At 39.6% G+C, this 16,196-nt stretch overlaps 6 protein-coding genes across 6 annotated transcripts; 3 read left to right on the top strand and 3 right to left on the bottom strand.

Moving 5' to 3' along the window:
• Nucleotides 1-253: 253 nt before the first annotated feature.
• Nucleotides 254-8,074, bottom strand: LOC135168302 (uncharacterized). Its single transcript, XM_064132334.1, has 9 exons — nucleotides 6,867-8,074; nucleotides 6,358-6,479; nucleotides 6,057-6,233; nucleotides 5,055-5,556; nucleotides 3,243-3,939; nucleotides 2,866-3,104; nucleotides 2,233-2,793; nucleotides 1,989-2,132; nucleotides 254-1,917 (listed from the first exon to the last, which is right to left on the bottom strand). The coding sequence occupies exons 1-9, from the start codon at nucleotides 7,681-7,683 to the stop codon at nucleotides 395-397; spliced, it is 4,782 nt and encodes a 1,593-aa protein (XP_063988404.1). The 5' UTR covers nucleotides 7,684-8,074; the 3' UTR covers nucleotides 254-394.
• On the top strand, nucleotides 3,980-5,058 carry LOC135168303 (uncharacterized). The gene is made up of 2 exons (XM_064132335.1): nucleotides 3,980-4,278; nucleotides 4,356-5,058. Exons 1-2 carry the CDS (start codon nucleotides 4,021-4,023, stop codon nucleotides 5,007-5,009), a joined length of 912 nt encoding a protein of 303 aa, XP_063988405.1. The 5' UTR covers nucleotides 3,980-4,020; the 3' UTR covers nucleotides 5,010-5,058.
• A 381-nt stretch (nucleotides 8,075-8,455) lies between the features above and the next one.
• LOC135168835 (putative transporter SVOPL) lies at nucleotides 8,456-11,674 on the bottom strand. The gene is made up of 10 exons (XM_064133411.1): nucleotides 11,538-11,674; nucleotides 11,207-11,368; nucleotides 10,946-11,108; nucleotides 10,766-10,887; nucleotides 10,465-10,703; nucleotides 10,213-10,391; nucleotides 9,858-10,105; nucleotides 9,237-9,390; nucleotides 9,050-9,165; nucleotides 8,456-8,778 (listed from the first exon to the last, which is right to left on the bottom strand). Exons 1-10 carry the CDS (start codon nucleotides 11,572-11,574, stop codon nucleotides 8,720-8,722), a joined length of 1,479 nt encoding a protein of 492 aa, XP_063989481.1. The 5' UTR covers nucleotides 11,575-11,674; the 3' UTR covers nucleotides 8,456-8,719.
• A 70-nt stretch (nucleotides 11,675-11,744) lies between these two features.
• LOC135168874 (peroxiredoxin 2) lies at nucleotides 11,745-14,110 on the bottom strand. The gene is made up of 4 exons (XM_064133478.1): nucleotides 13,896-14,110; nucleotides 12,730-12,860; nucleotides 12,254-12,562; nucleotides 11,745-12,124 (listed from the first exon to the last, which is right to left on the bottom strand). The coding sequence occupies exons 2-4, from the start codon at nucleotides 12,858-12,860 to the stop codon at nucleotides 11,980-11,982; spliced, it is 585 nt and encodes a 194-aa protein (XP_063989548.1). The 5' UTR covers nucleotides 13,896-14,110; the 3' UTR covers nucleotides 11,745-11,979.
• Nucleotides 14,111-14,252: 142 nt separating this feature from the next.
• Nucleotides 14,253-15,279, top strand: LOC135168873 (uncharacterized). The gene is made up of 3 exons (XM_064133477.1): nucleotides 14,253-14,534; nucleotides 14,644-14,807; nucleotides 14,880-15,279. Exons 1-3 carry the CDS (start codon nucleotides 14,367-14,369, stop codon nucleotides 15,160-15,162), a joined length of 615 nt encoding a protein of 204 aa, XP_063989547.1. The 5' UTR covers nucleotides 14,253-14,366; the 3' UTR covers nucleotides 15,163-15,279.
• A 51-nt stretch (nucleotides 15,280-15,330) lies between these two features.
• LOC135168878 (uncharacterized) lies at nucleotides 15,331-16,166 on the top strand. Its single transcript, XM_064133483.1, has 3 exons — nucleotides 15,331-15,566; nucleotides 15,629-15,776; nucleotides 15,854-16,166. The coding sequence occupies exons 1-3, from the start codon at nucleotides 15,563-15,565 to the stop codon at nucleotides 16,164-16,166; spliced, it is 465 nt and encodes a 154-aa protein (XP_063989553.1). The 5' UTR covers nucleotides 15,331-15,562.
• The last annotated feature ends 30 nt before the right edge of the window (nucleotides 16,167-16,196 follow it).

Here is a 16,196-nt window from a genome sequence, read left to right as displayed (position 1 = left end):
AATTCCCCCTGGCACTGGCACGCGTTTGAAAAACCCAAGAGACACCCGCAAAAAAAAAACCTTCCCCCTTTTTATTACTTCCATTTAACCGGACAACACCAAACACTTGAAGTCGCACTCGTCCGCAATTTAACGCATGCTCGATTCTTCAATTGTTCATTCCCACATTTTTGTCTCTCGTTTTATATATACTCGAGCGGTTTTTAGTAAAGAGATGGATGAATAAAATAACGATCACTATCGATCAATAAGAGAGACCAATTGACAGGATATTTGAGTTAATATACATTTATTCTCATGTCAATGAATTTTATAAAGATACAAACGTTCAAGCATATGACGTACTAAACGTTAAATCAATGAAAATCCATTGTTAATTTTTAACAGTAAAATATTATTTGCTTTTGCGCACAAGATTAGGTCCTATCTTTTCATCCTCGTTATCATAGTGGGGCGATGGAGTTGTTGGACAACTTTTTGATCCTTCCCCATTGGCAATATCTACAAGTAAACTCTGTCTACAGAGCATTGTTACTGTACTCATGTTCGCCTCCTTATCCTTCGATCGTTTTAATTTTGCTCGTCTGAATTTACTCGCTAACTGATGAAATCTCGACTCTTTGATACCACATTTGTCAACCTGCTGACGAAGATGATCAGCGGATCGGGGCAATGAATCACAATTTCTGGTTAATATGAGTGAATCGGCTGTTTGAAGTCTCTCAAAGGCCTCCGAATCAATATTAATCATTCCAACACTTGCTGACTTGACTAGGTCAGTTCTAGCAATTGTTTCAACTGAATTGAAACAAGTTTTATTATTTTCATCAATCGGTTGAATACATTCGCTATCTGGTATATTATTTTTATTTAAATCGCGCGAGAGAAACTCCTCCTTAGCTCGTCGAATCATCAAGGCTCTCACGGATGTTGTGGACGTACCTTTTCCCTGTTCTCTTAATTTGTCGATTCCGATCTGGGGTATCTGTGGGGCTGTCTCACTCCTCACCACATTATTGAGTAAATTAAGAGGTTCGTCTGTCCTTCGGGCCTTGGCAAAATCAATGGTTGAACTTTTTGATATACCAAATATACTGGGCCCTGCTATGGCCTTCCTCACTTCCTCCTGATACTTCTCCATTCTGGTCGTTATTCGTCGTTCACTAACGGGAGATCGCCAGATCGGTGAACCACTTCCGCTGCTCGTAGCTGAACCTGGTCCCATACCAGATCCCGAAGATTCGATTTTTTCATTATATTTTTTTATCATCATTCTGATACTGGGGGCTGTCTCTTTAGGAGAAGCTGTTTTATATTCTTTTCGCGTTGGAATCGGTGACGGAGGTGCGTGAATTTTCTTCCTCTCTGGCGGGGTTTCTAGGGCCATCGGAGGATCTGGTGCAGATTCCGTTTCAGGGGTAACTGATAGTGACGAAGATTTCGATGTTCGTCTGAACGGGGAAAATACAATTCTCTTTGTTTTTACAAAAACACTCGACGGATCTCTCTTTTCTTTCTTATTATCTGAATCATCTTGATTTTTCAACTTCAATCTCACCGATACCTCGTCCACCATTGAAATTGTTCCTGAATTCGTTGGCACAACTATTTTGTTTAATGTATTTTCATTGATTTTGATCTTCTCCCGATGAGATCCTTCAGGATAATCATTAATTCGTTCTGGTGATTGTTTTCTCCCAGTTAAGGCTAATTGGGGTTCATTTACTTGAAATTCATTGGAGGAGGTATGACGATGATCGTAGCCAATCTGGGTATCGGTTAGTCGACGTGTCTTCAGGTACTTTCTCGTGTGTCTTGAATTACTGGCAACAGTTATTACCACTTCTGTTATAGCGTCTCCATCTTCGTCGGTTCGATTACGGTTCCTTGTTACCGATTCCACATCCTTGCTATTTTCTAGGACAAAAGAGTCATTTATCATTGGGGCTGGGAGGCCTATGGGGGTGATTTATGAGAATGATTCTCACCAGTGGTTGGTACTGCCATCTTGTGAAGGTCGGCAGGCGATGGGAGAGAGCCGTTTTGTCGGCGTGAGGTATTCACCGGCATTGGTCTCTTGCCAGGTAATTTACCAATCCAGCTGTCGATAATCTCACAGCCTTCGTCATCTCCTGAAACAAAATAATAAATATTCTAGGACTTCAAATCTCTAATTTTTTTATTCTAATTTCATCGTACATTATTTAATATTTTTCGCCAAATTTACCGTACCTAAGGAGCAATGCCTCTCTTCATCAGCACCTTCTCCATATCTCGACGTGACTTCAGATATTCTAATAACTCCCACATGATCATCATCAACTTCCTCAACTATGCAAGCCTGTGCTGTAATTGGATGAATCTCATCAGGTTGAATGAGAATAGCAGGTGATGGTTCGTGGCTTGATGTGACAGTTCCAAGAGGAATTGCTATACTGGTTGTTTCACTTCCGGCAACACTATAGACCGGTGTCTGATGTGGTTGATACTTTGCCATTGGACTTGCTGTTTCCTCCACAACGTCCTCGATGTCGATAATCATCGCTTCAGGCTCTAACTCAGGATCGACTTCCGAATCATCAAGAGCAATATCCTCCGACGTGTCTTCTTCATCTGGAATTGTTGGAACAGATCCTACCATGCAACTTCTGGTATCTAAACTGTCGATATCATTCAAGGAGAGACTGGAGGGTGGTCGTGCTTGAGATTTGCCATCACTGGTGGTAAAGCTATCCACCTGAATACTACCCACTGATTTTGATCGATTGAGGATCCTCGAAGGCTTACGTTCAGCTTTAAAAATATGTAAATGTTACAGAAGTGAATGGAATTTAATAATATCATTCGTTGAATATAAATACCCACCAACAACATCTGCGTGCATCATTAATCTGGGTCTCGAGCTTATGCCGTATCTCAAAGGATCGAGTAGACGAAATGTCGAACATTCCGGTGCTATTCCCTGGCTCTTTTCCCACTCGTACAATTTTCTCGTAAATTGTCGAGATATACCTTCAAATCGATATAATCCAGTTGACGTGTGAATTAGTATTTCTTGAGTTTTCTCTGGTGCTGAGCCAACGACTCTATGCAACTTTGATAATCTGAAAGGATTTTAGCGATTTAAATTGTTTTCATTCATCGCTGCATTTCTTTTTTGAGTACAATGTTCGGTAGTTTAGTTTTTTTTCATCTTTGAAATTTTCCCGAAATACCATACTTGTTTAAATTTAATATAATACCTTGTTTGTTGATCTCTCTCCATATTGCTAATAATTTTTCCAAGTGACTTGAACTCCTCGTCCTCCAAGCCCTTCCACGATTTAAATCTCTCCGAAAATTTAGTTCGATTCATCAACTCATTGATACGAGCATCCTCTTGCTCTCCCTGCTCCTCCGCCACGACTTCATCCTCCTCATGCTTTTCCTCTTCAGCTTCAATCCTCTTCACATCATGATCCAGGTCCTTTCGCGCCGCGGCTTTTATTCTCGTCCAACCTTCCATTTTTTTCACAAAATCGTCGGAGAGTTTTCCTGGTGACTCTGGCTTGTTCTCCATCTTCGAAGGGGATCTCCAGAGCTGCCAATCTGTTAATCTCCTTTTTCCGAGAGCACGGGGCTCTGGAGATATGCCACCCTTGCTCATTTTCTTCCATTCCTCCAATTTTTTCTTAAACTCAGGGGTCAACTTTTCTTCACTCAGTAGCCGAAGACTGTCCACATCTTTATCACGAACTAATCGCAATGAGTCCTTCGCGTTTGACGATTTTACCTTGTCCCATTCAGCCAATTTTCGGTAAAATTCAGCCCCTAATTTGTCATGAAGAAGTCGATAGTTTCTTTGAATCTCCGCTTGCACGGCAGGATTGGGGGATCCCTCGTTGTCCAGGTCCTCAGCACTTGCACTAGCACTGTAACTCCCCGTCGTTGCCTCACCGTCTGCAATTATCATTTCAATTATGGTTCGAAACGAAATCGACGTTCAATTGGTTGAATTTAACGTCTGTTTTCAATTTTGACATGTATCTTGCAAAATTTAACCAAAAAATCTCCAGTAAAATTGCACGAAATGTTTTCGTTAAAAAATTTCAGACGATCGCATCGTTACTCTCTCCCTGTTCGAATGACGCCAAACGGTGTGTTAAAAGACAAAAAATTGGACGAACTACCAAAAGTCGTTGCGATAGAATGAGGGAAGCGATTGAAAAATGTCCGAAAATATTACCTAAAGAAACCTGTCCGTCGTATGACGCTGAAGATAATTCATCCATTCTCAAGGTTGACAATTAATACTAGCGGTATGAAAATTTTATTAACGAAAAAGTATATCGACAGTCGTTCGTCAAATATTTTAGACTGAGAATGCAGCAGATGTGTACCTCAGATCTCAGAGAATACTCAGATTGCGAGCCTCAGAGCTAATGAAATTCCTGCAAACTCGAAAGAGTTCGCTCCTGATTGATATGAGAAAACAATTAGATGCGACAGGCCTCCAAGATATCGAAGACATGCGGAAGATCATCTGCAGTATTGACAAGAAGATGAGAGTCCTTGTAGACTTAGACGTCAAGTGTGGCCTTACAAATAAGTTCAAAGTTCTCAAATTAACTGATCAAGCGAGTCAAAAAATCAAAGTCTCGAACAGAAGCTCAGAAATGGCCCTCGAGAGTCTTCATAAAGACTTGGACAATCTCGTAAATGATACCTGTTGCAAAATAGATACTATAATGAAGACAATGGCTCATTGCAAAAATTGTCAATCACCAGAGTCTTTGGGGGAATGTGTGAAGTCAAGGGGAGTCCAAGCGGTTGAATTACTAGATCAACTTGATCAGGATCTGAAGCGACAAATCGAAACATTAGAAAGGACTCACGATGATGTCTTAAGTAAACGTAGATTGATGTCTAAAACAATTTTCAAGGAGTATCAGAAGAATACGAGTAATTTGTCTGACGAACTGTCTGATTTCATCAGACGTCTGGAGCTAAAATCATCCGATAGGAAATAATCAATTGATTAATTTTATAATTATTGTGGAGAATGATAGCCTCACCATCGAAAAAATAGGACGAAATTCTGCTAGGACTCGTGGGGACTGACGTAGCACTAGTCAGGAACGCCCTCTTCACTTTATTCCATTTGGAATTTCTCCTCTGCATCTTTGGTGAAGATCCCAGAGAGTCTCCAGTCAACAGCTGCTGATGTTTCAAGTCGCTGGAAACAGTCTGCGATGTTTTAGATCTACCCAGTCCATACTTGAGGATTCCTCCAGGTCCCGACAAACCCGGAGAAATCTGACCCGTTTTATCCCGTGCGATTTCACCTCCTGGTGATGATTTCCCTGACAAGTGTCTTGGAGGTGGTGGAGTTATTGATTCGGGTGAAGATATACTTCTCAGTTCTTCACTCGAGGGGACAGTTATGGTTAACATTGGTGTGAGTCTTCTTGAAGCAATGTCCTTGAATTCAGACAGCTGGACTCGAGACTTGGCAATGCTCATTGATGATCCTGATGGATCTGACGTGATTCGAACCCGGGGCGCTCTTCCATCGTTCTGAAAAAATCAACGTATCTTCAAGAAAATAATTAAATTAAAAATTACGTGTCTCCGACAATTTCTTTCACCAAGCTGTCAATATAGTTTTTTCAGTCATTTGAAAGTGTAAAGTTATGGTTTTAAGGGAAAGAAATAGTGTTTAATATGGCGACAGGTGTCCTATTGATGAGATGAAAAGTCAAGGGACTGAAAAAAGAAAATACTGCACACTTTTTCTCACTCTGCGCAGTGTGCAACGATTGAAACGAGCCACGGGGAATATCTTTTCATTCTTGTATACATACTGAGGTATTTTTAAATGCAGAAGTGGGCTAACACGTCGCTGCCGACGATTCAGTCTTTAACTGAGGATGTCGACCTCTAATCGCTACTGAAAAAACCATACCCTTCGGCATTTGTGTGATGGGTACGTTTTGTCATAGAAATTCTTTCGCAAAAAAAAAAGTCTAGGAGGAGGAACAATGAACCTTGCAAAGTTTGTTTTCATTGACAATCACCTCTGTTCTGTGTAAATCAGCTGAGTCTAAACTTGATGTTGAATGGTTGTCTTCATTTCGCGAATTTCTGCTTGTTTGTCTTCCCAAGCTGTCACGGCGAAGCTGCATCATGTCCTTCATTTTTCCCCACGGGGTTTTCGGCATCCGGCACTCGATTTTCCCAGCGTTTAGAGAATCCTGGGGGAGACAGGGTAACGAAATGTAAGGCTCTTGATGATTTATTTCTTAGTTTTAATAATTGGCGGAACGCGGTTCATTTATTTTAAAAGAATAGTCAGAGTTATGATAATAGTCAAATCACCTTTTCTCGCTGGCAATTGAATGTCGTTGGAACCAGTGCTTCTCCATCTAATGATCGACTTCTTCTTGATGGATCTGAATCATCAATTTCCGTTCTCTGATGATTGCTGTCAATCCGTGGTCCTTCGAAGGAATATAATCCATATTAATAATTACGGATATCGATTTATCAATAGAATTTCTTTTTTTCTCCGTGTGGATCACATCGTGACAGATACCGTTTGCCACAATGAGAACACCCGAAAACACATGGCCCCGTCGAAAATACATTCAAACATAACTCCGCAAAAACGAATGCTTGAATTTTCCCCACATTTTGATACATTTTTGACATTAAAAAATTTTACGCGACTGTCTGAAATGGAAACAAATTTGTATATTATTCCTACGTTATTTGAGTCTGAAAAATGTCCGCATAACTCGTGTGAAATGAAAGAATTCATTTGTGCCGTTTAATTTTCCAAAATTCATCAATAATCAATAGTGGTCTGAGGTGGTTCGGTAACTCACTGTGAAAGACGTCATCAATAGACGAAGACGAAGAAATAGTTCCAGCGGGTGTCGAGGGCCCAGATACTTCACTGATGCCCGCATTACCCTCCGGTATATTGAGTAATTTCGTAGGAGTCCCGGCCTCGAGGGGGACTTCTGTCGCGTTGCAGGCAGCTCTTTCCCACCTGAAAGCGGCCTTCACCCGGGTCCATTTGGACACTTTGGGTAGTCCAATGACCAGAGAAGGTCTCTTCTTCTGAGTAGCCTCCGCAGTAGTTGAAAAAGTTCTGGCAATTGGTCTCGCAGAGTGTCTTTTTGGCACTTCAACCGCCATCGGACAGGAGACTCTTCTCTGCTCCATGCTCACCGATAAACTTCCTCCTCTCATCGCCGATGACGAGGCTCTGTTGATGTTGGAGTTTCGCCGAGGCACCTCAAAACTACTAGCCAACATGGCACCCAACAGAGACTCTGCAAATCCCACGTCTTCGTCGGGCAGGGGTACGTGGTGACCTGTTGACAGTGCCTTCTCCAAATCACTGTTAACTTTCTTCAGGGTTTTCACACGCTCCAGCTGACGGACTTTGTTGAATGTCTTTGAACTTCTATTTCTCATCTCGACTATTTGCTCAACAAGGCTGTAGAGCTTGGACAGGTGATCAAATGCATCATCGACATTCAGAACAGCCACTGGTGGTGCTGATACACCTGGGGAATTCCTGGGGGATGGGGTGGGATCCGGAGGGGTGGCTGGTAAATCCCTCTCGAGTCGTCCACGCTTGCGGGACCATTTTTTCCTGGGGAAAGATGATGTCTGAGCCATATGGGGGTCCATACTAAGCACTTTGGTATCTAGTGACGATTAATCGGGATAAATTCATCTTCAGAGCTCCTCCATTCTCGCCCTTGTCATTTATTTTTGTGTTTTGCGTAACAAATATTTTATTGATTCACACAGTTTCTCACTTTTCTCCCCAATTTCATTATTTAGTTGAGGTTTTCCGGGTGTATAGACTGTTAAGACGAGTTATCAATCGTTTTTTCATTTTTCTTAATCGGTTCTCCGGAAAATGGAAAATTAGAACGGAATGGCATTTCTTAGGAATTTAATTCTGTAAATTTATCCCGATGAATGAAGCGGATGATTACTATTTTCACCATATTTTTGAAAATTTTTGGTACTCTACACCGTGTGCATGACTCCCCAGTGGATACTGCCAAGAATCACCAAGTTTCGGAGTTCAACGAGTGTTGAGTTGGATCTAGTGGGCATGCGCAATTATAAATGCTCTTCATCTACTCACGCCGGTTAAAATAGACACGCGGAAGGCGGTCCATTGCTTCTACGATTTCTTTTTTTCACCTCTCTGATTTTGTTTTTCGCACTTTTATAGGGGTTTTTCGGACAGATAAGTACGTTAAACATCGCCCCTAGGGTTGTTTATTTGACTCGCGATGTTAGGAAATTTCCAAGGATTTCGCAAAAATGATCTCGGGAATTGTAGGAAAAAATTGTTTCAATCAAGTTTCAACTCTTCAAAGAAAATAAATTTAATTAAAAACCTTTTACATTGAATTTTACATATTTTTTAAGGTGATTTATTTTTGCAGTACAACAGAAGTAAAATGGAAAGTACTTAAAACATTTAAGCGATTCATTAAATTATATTTATATTCAACATTATTGGAGAAAAATTATGGCTTTTTGGTGTAATGAAATTTTATTGTATTTTTTTTGTATCAATCAGTAGAAATTTACACACATTACGTAATATTATCTTGTATTTCGAGGTAGTTTGAAGAATGAATAGCTCCTCCTTCTGATGGATAACAGCAGTCGATCGTAAATTTCAAACATTCTTGAAGGCGTTTTACTCTTGCATTGGGGCGTTGGTAAAATCTGGTATAAGCAAAGCTGGTATCGCAGCTCCTTGTGCGAAAATACAAAACTAAATCAATCTCAAGTATGTTAATTATAGTCGGATGTATACTATCAACATTTTCCCTACAACAGCGGTGAAAAAGGGGGCGGGAGGGAGACGAGGGGAAATTTTTCCTATTCACTGTCTGTAAACAGTTTTTCCTCATTTTTCGGGTATTTTCGGTGGCTTTTAAATGCTCGGCGTGTGGTTAACACGTGTGCAAAAACATCGACATGAGGCTATGATTTTTTTCAACAAGTGCTATTTTTTAACTTGTACCTATTAAAAGACTGGATACTATGTAGAGTGTGGTTGTACATGGGATGTGCATGAGGAACTTTATGAAGAATGAGACGAGGTGGGGCAGTACTCCGGTTAGACCTGTCATCGTTCCTCTGCAATTCAAAACTCGCAATAAAATAAAACGCAGCAGAATAACACAACTATCGTAAAAATAGTGGCTTACCGCACAGATGTTGGATAATTTTCGAGGAGTAAAATGGTGGTAATCGTATGCATAATCGAGTATGAGGCCAGGAAAGTTATCGATAGAACAGGTGCATTGGGAAAAAGAAATATCAGGGCGATTAGGGATGTTCCTCCGGTAAGACTTGAAGTAACTGAAATATTAATATTTGTCGTTTTGAAGATTTCACATGACTAGGGAATTTTTTTTCTCGGATTCAAATAATTTTTTAATTTTTAAAAATTGATTTGTAATTGCGGCCGTCAAGTTTGGAAACTTTGAATTAGTGAGTTATAATCAGCGAGAATATTGAATATTTCCAATTGTTGCACTTGCAGGAGAATCTCGAATTCTCCAGCCCCAGTAACAACTTTGGCGAGTCAAGTATTTTTAGTACTTCAGTTTATACCGCCCAGGCACGATCAATCACTCTCCACTTCCGGTTGAAATCCATCCATCGGATTTCAATACAACTCAATGTCCAGAAGTTTATTTATAAACTGTTTGTAGATTAAAAAAAATCCAGGACGGGTGAATAGTTTCAATGACTTATCTAAACAATTGTAGCAATTTTTCCAAATTTTTTACTGGTATAAAATATATATAAACAACTCCACATACTGATGGATAACTTTTTCCCAATGGCGTCGACGCCAAGCATCAAGAGACATTCCCCGAGAGCATACCCCGATGATAAAATAATTGAGTACTCGAAGAACGAATAGTTGGCGACGTGACAATTATGAAGAAAGCTCATAACAATATCCCCAGTGTCAGTTACGCAATGTTCACTCAATGTCAAGGTTGTATTTTCCCTGTTACTGGTTACGTGGGTGAGATGGGTGGTCCACAGTGACATCCAGATGAACCTAAATCATTTTGCGAAGCTGTATTGATTTACATTTATTTATCTAATTAAAAAAATATTTATTTACATTCGACATACGTGAGAGAGTAACGAATGTTTAAAACTTACCCGGGAAACAGCAGTGCACGAATGACAAGGAGTAAAAGTGTATTTTTCATAAATTTCGGAGAACAGACGAGGACAATTCGTTTCCAAGTCTTCGAAAAATGACGTTTTACAGTGACTAAAGTACTAGCAGTCCCTTCAGGATCCTCATCTACTGTGACATCTCCATCTAGATTGCACTGCTGGAATATTCAGAAGAAAAAAACATCACAAATTTCAGTTGACCATGAAATGATTCATGAGTGAATGATTTACTGGGAAATTGTCGGCGTGGTTAGCGTGATTGATGGCAAATATCTGCTGGAGAACAGACAGTGCTTGGACTGGACGTCGTCTAGAGACTAGGTATCTCGGACTCGATGGTAATAGACTCGTTGCACAAGCCATTATGAGACTCGGAGCTCCACTGATTCCTGCCAAGACCCTCCACGAACTCGGACGAAACTCATTCCCAAGCATTCGAATTATTGAAGGCACCAGCCACCAGGACATTGCTGTCAAATAGCCCCAACATAAATGAGCAATTAAATTTTCGATGAATATAATTTTTCCATACCAAGTGCCAAGATCATGCCGGCGATCCACATAAAGTCTAGAAAAGCGAGGCAAATTCCTCGACGTTTTGCTGGAAGGCACTCGATCATGTAGACACGAAGAATTGCATTGTTACCTGAAACTCTAGAAAATCATTCGAAGAATGCAATAATATTTTAATTGTATATTGCACCGGGTTTACCCGACTCCAAGGATAAATATGCAGAAACCGATGAGGATATAACTCTGGGAGAATGACAAGCCAATGGAGGCACAGAATATGACAATCATGGTCGTGGGAATTTGCAGTTTACGGCCGTTACTGTCACCCAGAGTTCCGAAGATTAGTGCACCTACAGCCATTCCTACGTGCGATTTTTTTTATTAAACTAAGAACAAATGGGAAGAATGTGTCTCATATTTTTTACTCCTCGAGTAAAATAATATTCAATTTTTAAGATACCGAGGGAGGAAACAGCGTTCAACGTCATTACATCCTGTTTCCCGTAGGCGCGATCACAGGCGAGAAGTGGTGTCAGTATAACGACAACCAGAGATGCCCCAGCCTCGGCCATAGTACACATAGAGCATAAACCGATGATAAAGTAATTGCACAATCCCCATCCTGATAAAGATAATGAATTCGTCAAAACTTGATAATTATTACTTATCAATCAGCTAAATAATGGAATTAAAATAATACAAGTTTAAAAATGCAATTGACGTTGGTAATATCTGCAGCTCAGATAACCCTCGTTGACATGGAAAAATCTTACAAAATCGCACAAACTTGCCTGTTTTCGTAATGGCATTCTCATAAATTTCATTCATTCTGGAATTTTTCGATGACGTTCTGCCGTTGAGAAATAATTATTACCAGTTCTCTTTCTGCCTTTGAAGGTTAATCCTTAATGATCATTTAATACTCCGTATTAACCTTCACATCGTTGACCAAAAAAAATTATGATAAAAAACGGTTGAAAAATGAACAACGCCCAGTATTTTATGACAATGCTTCATTTATTTATTTCTTTCAAAAAAGAATAATGCTCACGACTAGCGTGATGAGTGACAAAGTTACGAATCCTTCGAGACTCGCGAACGCCCTTAAAACTACTGGAATTAATTGATCAGAAAATGTTTAAGAGACTTCTTTATCCTCAGTGTGAATTGAACAAATATGTGAATGAAAAATATTATTCCCTCTTCCTCTTCCTTGTCATTGGACTTGAACATTCAGTTGTTTTGAAAGTACTCCTTGGATCCGGCTGGGTCTGGTTTCATAGTTTTTTTGCCTGGTTTCCACCCAGCTGGACAGACCTCGCCATGTTTATCAGTGTACTGGAACGCTTGGACTAGACGTAGAGCCTCATCCACTGAGCTGTGAAAATTGAAAAAAACAAATTAGAGCGACTTACAGGCGATTGTCTTTTTCTCGGCAAATAAGACCGTTTCAAGGACTGCATGTTCACAAATTCACAAGTTCCCAATTATGGAATTCAAGACTCACCGTCCAACTGGCAAATCATTGACAGTGATCTGCCTGAGATTCTGCTTGTCATCGATAATGAAGAGACCGCGGAATGGAATACCAGTCTCCTCATCAAGAACACCATAAGCACGTGCAGTTTTCATGCTCTTGTCAGCAAGAAGAGGAATGTCCATTTTTCCAATACCTCCCTGTTTACGATCTGTATTAATCCAGGCAAGATGGGAGAAATGTGAATCACATGAGGCTCCAATTACCTCACAGTTGATCTCACGAAACTCAGATGCACGGTCTGAGAATGCAATGATCTCAGTGGGACAGACAAAAGTGCTAGAAATACGTTATAAAAAAATCTCAAATTATTTGTCAACGTGATAAATATTCTGGAGAACATCTAGGACTTCGTTACAACTTCATTGGAGGTCAAAACATGTTTCAAGATTGAAAAAGGGTGATCTTAAAACTAATCTGACTGCAATGAAAATCATTCTACTTACAAGTCAAGGGGATAGAAGAAGAGAATAACATATTTTCCTTTGTAATCAGTCAAGGAGATGTCCTTGAACTGTCCGTTGACGACAGCAGTGCCTTTGAAAATTGGTGCTGGTTTCTGAAGGGCTAGTGACATCTACAAAATTACGATAGCGAATAAATTCAATGGAACTACTTAATCTTTATCAGGAAATAAATCAGTAGATAGATAAATAGATAATAAATGAATTCTTGTGATCGCTGGGTAAATCATTGAAATGATTCACCACTGGTCAAAATCCAAACAAAATTAATATATTTCACTACACCTCTGTGCTAATTATTTCTCTGTTCGCGTGGCAGTTGCATCAGCATGTAAATCATTCATGAATTTTCATTGGTAAATATGCATTAAACTGAGGCAAGTGATACGCTTAACGTACATTGACATTGATATTGACAATCACCAAGACCCTGACAATGACAACTAATCTCTTGCAAATAAACGTGCACTCTAATAGTATTAATTCTACGATATTTATGAAAGCTGGGACATTATGGTGAGCAAGTAATAATTATTTTCGCGCAAGTTAGGGGAATTATGGCTTCTCTGGCCATTATTGTCATGATTGGAGAGCCGAGGGACGCCCGACTATTCCCAAATGGTTATTTCGATCTAAACGTCCTTGAGTACTAGATGACGGGCTATTTTTTTCACATAACGAACTATCTTATCACTTCTTTAACAGAAACTTAGATAAAATAAAAAATTAAGTGAATGATATTTTTTTACGGTTTGAGGTAATTTTCATGTACCAGAACATCCAATTGTCTATCCTCTTATTTAATTGTCTCAAATGAATCTTCATTATTAATTAACAATGACATCATAAGGTTTTTCTCTCTTGACGAGGAAAAATCGAAAGTAATTCGCGAAATACTACACTCAGTAAAAGAATCGTTATGATGATTTCATCAAGAAGGCAATGATAAAAGTGACAAAAACTTTTGTACCGAATTACAAATACATATGAAGTTGCGTAACCATGACTCGTTCGAGTACTGTGATTCTTGGTGAGTTTCGTAGAACAAAGGAATAAAAAATCCTTTGAAATATTTTCAAAAAAATGATGTTAAAGACAGTGAAAATGAAATGACGACACAAACAACGGGACCAAATCAATCAACTCACCTTGAATTTTTTTGGTGACGAGAACTTCTGGCAGGCTCGTTAAATACTGGTAAAAATCAGTCAGAACGTGGAGCGGAAATCTCGATGAAACTTACACGAGAGAGCGTATTGTAATGGCTCTACAGTTGTAACACGCTCAGAGGATCACCGGCAACCGGTTTTTACGATGAAAGGGGAGTAACGGACAATAGGTGGGATACTGGCTTGAAGATCCAACGAAAATGTTCATGCGTGATTGGCTACCACTGCCAGGGTTTATAGGGGAGATTGTTGACTCTTATGGAGGCGCTTCAACTGTCAAATTTCATAGTGGTGGCGCATGAACTACGATGGTGAACGTGCCTGTCGATAACTGTTTTCCGCTGGCTTATGGTCCTTTTAAAATTCCAAGACCGTTTGGACCGAAGCCATTGAGCATCGATAACAAACGTGTCGATTTGTTTTTATTATATTTGTGAATAATGTGAGGACATGTCGGATTATTGGGAGAATTTACGAAGAAAAGGGAAGATTGTCGACGAGGGGATCAAACGGCTGGATAAACAATGGGAGACGCCACATATTTTCATAAATAAATGTGGAGAAGGAGAGGCGAGCAAACAATTGGAGAATTTTTTGGAAACAATTAAAGACATTCACGTGAGTGAGTTCCTCGCGATTTATGAAGATTTGAATCACTTGGACTTCCAGCAGTTTATTTGGGATTTTTTTTTCATTTTTGTTTTTTAATCAATAAACTCACATGTAGGATGAAATTATTGAAGACAATCAGCCAAGGGATGACTACATCGCAGACGTGGACAGGTTCTCGGACGAATGTGCAAGTATTTACGAGGATATAAAGCAACAAGTAGACGAAATTGAGACTCTTTTGACTGAATTTGGATATGGGAGCCTTGAGCAGTCAAAATTGTGAGTGGTTTTTCCAACCAGGAGCAGATTTATTAGTCTCAGCAGTCATTGAATTCATTGATACTCCTTTAGGGCACGAGAAACTGATGGGAACAGCAGTATCTTGACTCCAGACATGATGGAAAGTCTCGAAATTACCGGCGAATGTCCCATAGACATGCCTGCAAATGAGCAAGAAAACATTGCTCCCAACAAATCAACGAAAAACGACATGCCTAAATTCATTGCCACTCCTGTTATCAAGAGTCTTGCTTCCTTGAAATTGGAGGTATCCAGTAAGACTCCCCTGACGGCATCCACTTCGTCAGGTTATCCTCGGGAACCCCTCTATTCTCCTTATTATTACAAGGCCTAACACTTCAGTTGTCGAGATATGCTTACATCTACAAATATCTTTTTTATTACATTTTTTGTCAACGAATACGATTTTTTATAGAACCATGCAACTGTAAATAAACCCAATTGTTTCATATTCTGTGAAAAAACTCCATTTTATTTACTCTAATTGAGGTTATACTAGCGACGATCAGTGACAGTGTAGTACTAGTGATAATGAAGTGGTGGTGCTAGTGCATTTATCGATGTTCTTGGTCTTAAAAATAAATTAAATAACATTCTAGTGTATAGTACTAATTGTTTCTCACTAATGAGAAGCTTCAGACATGAGTAGTGACGATAAATCATTTGATTTTGTGGTAACTTGTGTTGTGACAGAACATAACCTCTTTCGGTGGTGAATTTGTGTGTCTAGTGCAATGGGTAAGTATTTTTATTCCTCTCAAAAAGAAAATTTGTTTGTAACAAAATGGGAACTATTGAAGGCGAGCAATTGTGCCAGGGAAAGGACGTCTTCGAGAGGATGAATTATCTCTTCCAGGCGGGTCAGTTACTATCAAGGAGGGATCATGTTGCTGCTTCGTTATGTGGAAACGTTATGGTCAACTGTTCAAAACGATCTGTTCTCAGAATGTAAAGAATATCAACAATAAAAAAATATTTCTCGTGGCTATCTGAGGTTATTTATTAATTTTTTTTTCCTTGCTCAGGGAACCCGAAATCAAACGAAGCATCTGTAAGAGCTGTCAGGTACCCCTGGTACCTGGGGAATCTGCCAAAGTCAGATTAATATCGAAGCCAGTTAAGGCTGTAAAGTGGACGTGCCTCCTGTGCAAAACGACTAGGACAATTCCAACGAAACGGGGGTATAAATTGTGGACCGAACAGGCGGAGTCTGTTGTTAAAACTTTTGATTACACTCCAAAACCTGTAGACATAGTCGACAGAGATGGGAAGCTAATTGAGCGGTCTGTGGGACCAATGAAAGAGAAAAATTCTTGTGATGTTGTTACCTCCGTTTAAATTGAAATTATCTTTCGAAGATTAAGACCA

This window comes from Diachasmimorpha longicaudata, chromosome 13, assembly GCF_034640455.1.
Source record: "Diachasmimorpha longicaudata isolate KC_UGA_2023 chromosome 13, iyDiaLong2, whole genome shotgun sequence".
NCBI lineage: Eukaryota > Metazoa > Arthropoda > Insecta > Hymenoptera > Braconidae > Diachasmimorpha > Diachasmimorpha longicaudata.
This window is presented reverse-complemented; position numbering and strand designations above follow the sequence as displayed.

Bases quoted from the DNA above. Each gene is read 5' to 3' on its own strand.
- LOC135168835 (XM_064133411.1), bottom strand. From the start codon at position 11,574: ATGAATGAAATTTATGAGAATGCCATTACGAAAACAG. The intron at 10,704-10,765 runs GTATGGAAAAAT...GCTATTTGACAG, and splicing joins CGGCATGATCTTGGCACTTG to CAATGTCCTGGTGGCTGGTG. The intron at 9,391-9,857 runs GTATGTGGAGTT...TTAATATTTCAG, and splicing joins TGGGAAAAAGTTATCCATCA to TTACTTCAAGTCTTACCGGA.
- LOC135168873 (XM_064133477.1), top strand. From the start codon at position 14,367: ATGTCGGATTATTGGGAGAATTTACGAAGAAAAGGGAAGATTGTCGAC. The intron at 14,535-14,643 runs GTGAGTGAGTTC...ACTCACATGTAG, and splicing joins AAACAATTAAAGACATTCAC to GATGAAATTATTGAAGACAA. The intron at 14,808-14,879 runs GTGAGTGGTTTT...ATACTCCTTTAG, and splicing joins AGCCTTGAGCAGTCAAAATT to GGCACGAGAAACTGATGGGA.
- LOC135168874 (XM_064133478.1), bottom strand. From the start codon at position 12,860: ATGTCACTAGCCCTTCAGAAACCAGCACCAATTTTCAAAGGCACTGCT. The intron at 12,563-12,729 runs GTAAGTAGAATG...ACGTATTTCTAG, and splicing joins TTCTTCTATCCCCTTGACTT to CACTTTTGTCTGTCCCACTG. The intron at 12,125-12,253 runs GTGAGTCTTGAA...CAATTTTCACAG, and splicing joins AATGATTTGCCAGTTGGACG to CTCAGTGGATGAGGCTCTAC.
- LOC135168303 (XM_064132335.1), top strand. From the start codon at position 4,021: ATGTATCTTGCAAAATTTAACCAAAAAATCTCCAGTAAAATTGCACGA. The intron at 4,279-4,355 runs GTTGACAATTAA...CAAATATTTTAG, and splicing joins ATAATTCATCCATTCTCAAG to ACTGAGAATGCAGCAGATGT.
- LOC135168302 (XM_064132334.1), bottom strand. From the start codon at position 7,683: ATGGACCCCCATATGGCTCAGACATCATCTTTCCCCAGGAAAAAATGG. The intron at 5,557-6,056 runs GTGATTGTCAAT...TGATTTTTTCAG, and splicing joins CTGATTTACACAGAACAGAG to AACGATGGAAGAGCGCCCCG. The intron at 3,105-3,242 runs GTATTATATTAA...AAATCCTTTCAG, and splicing joins GAGAGAGATCAACAAACAAG to ATTATCAAAGTTGCATAGAG.
- LOC135168878 (XM_064133483.1), top strand. The intron at 15,777-15,853 runs GTAAAGAATATC...TTCCTTGCTCAG, and splicing joins AAACGATCTGTTCTCAGAAT to GGAACCCGAAATCAAACGAA.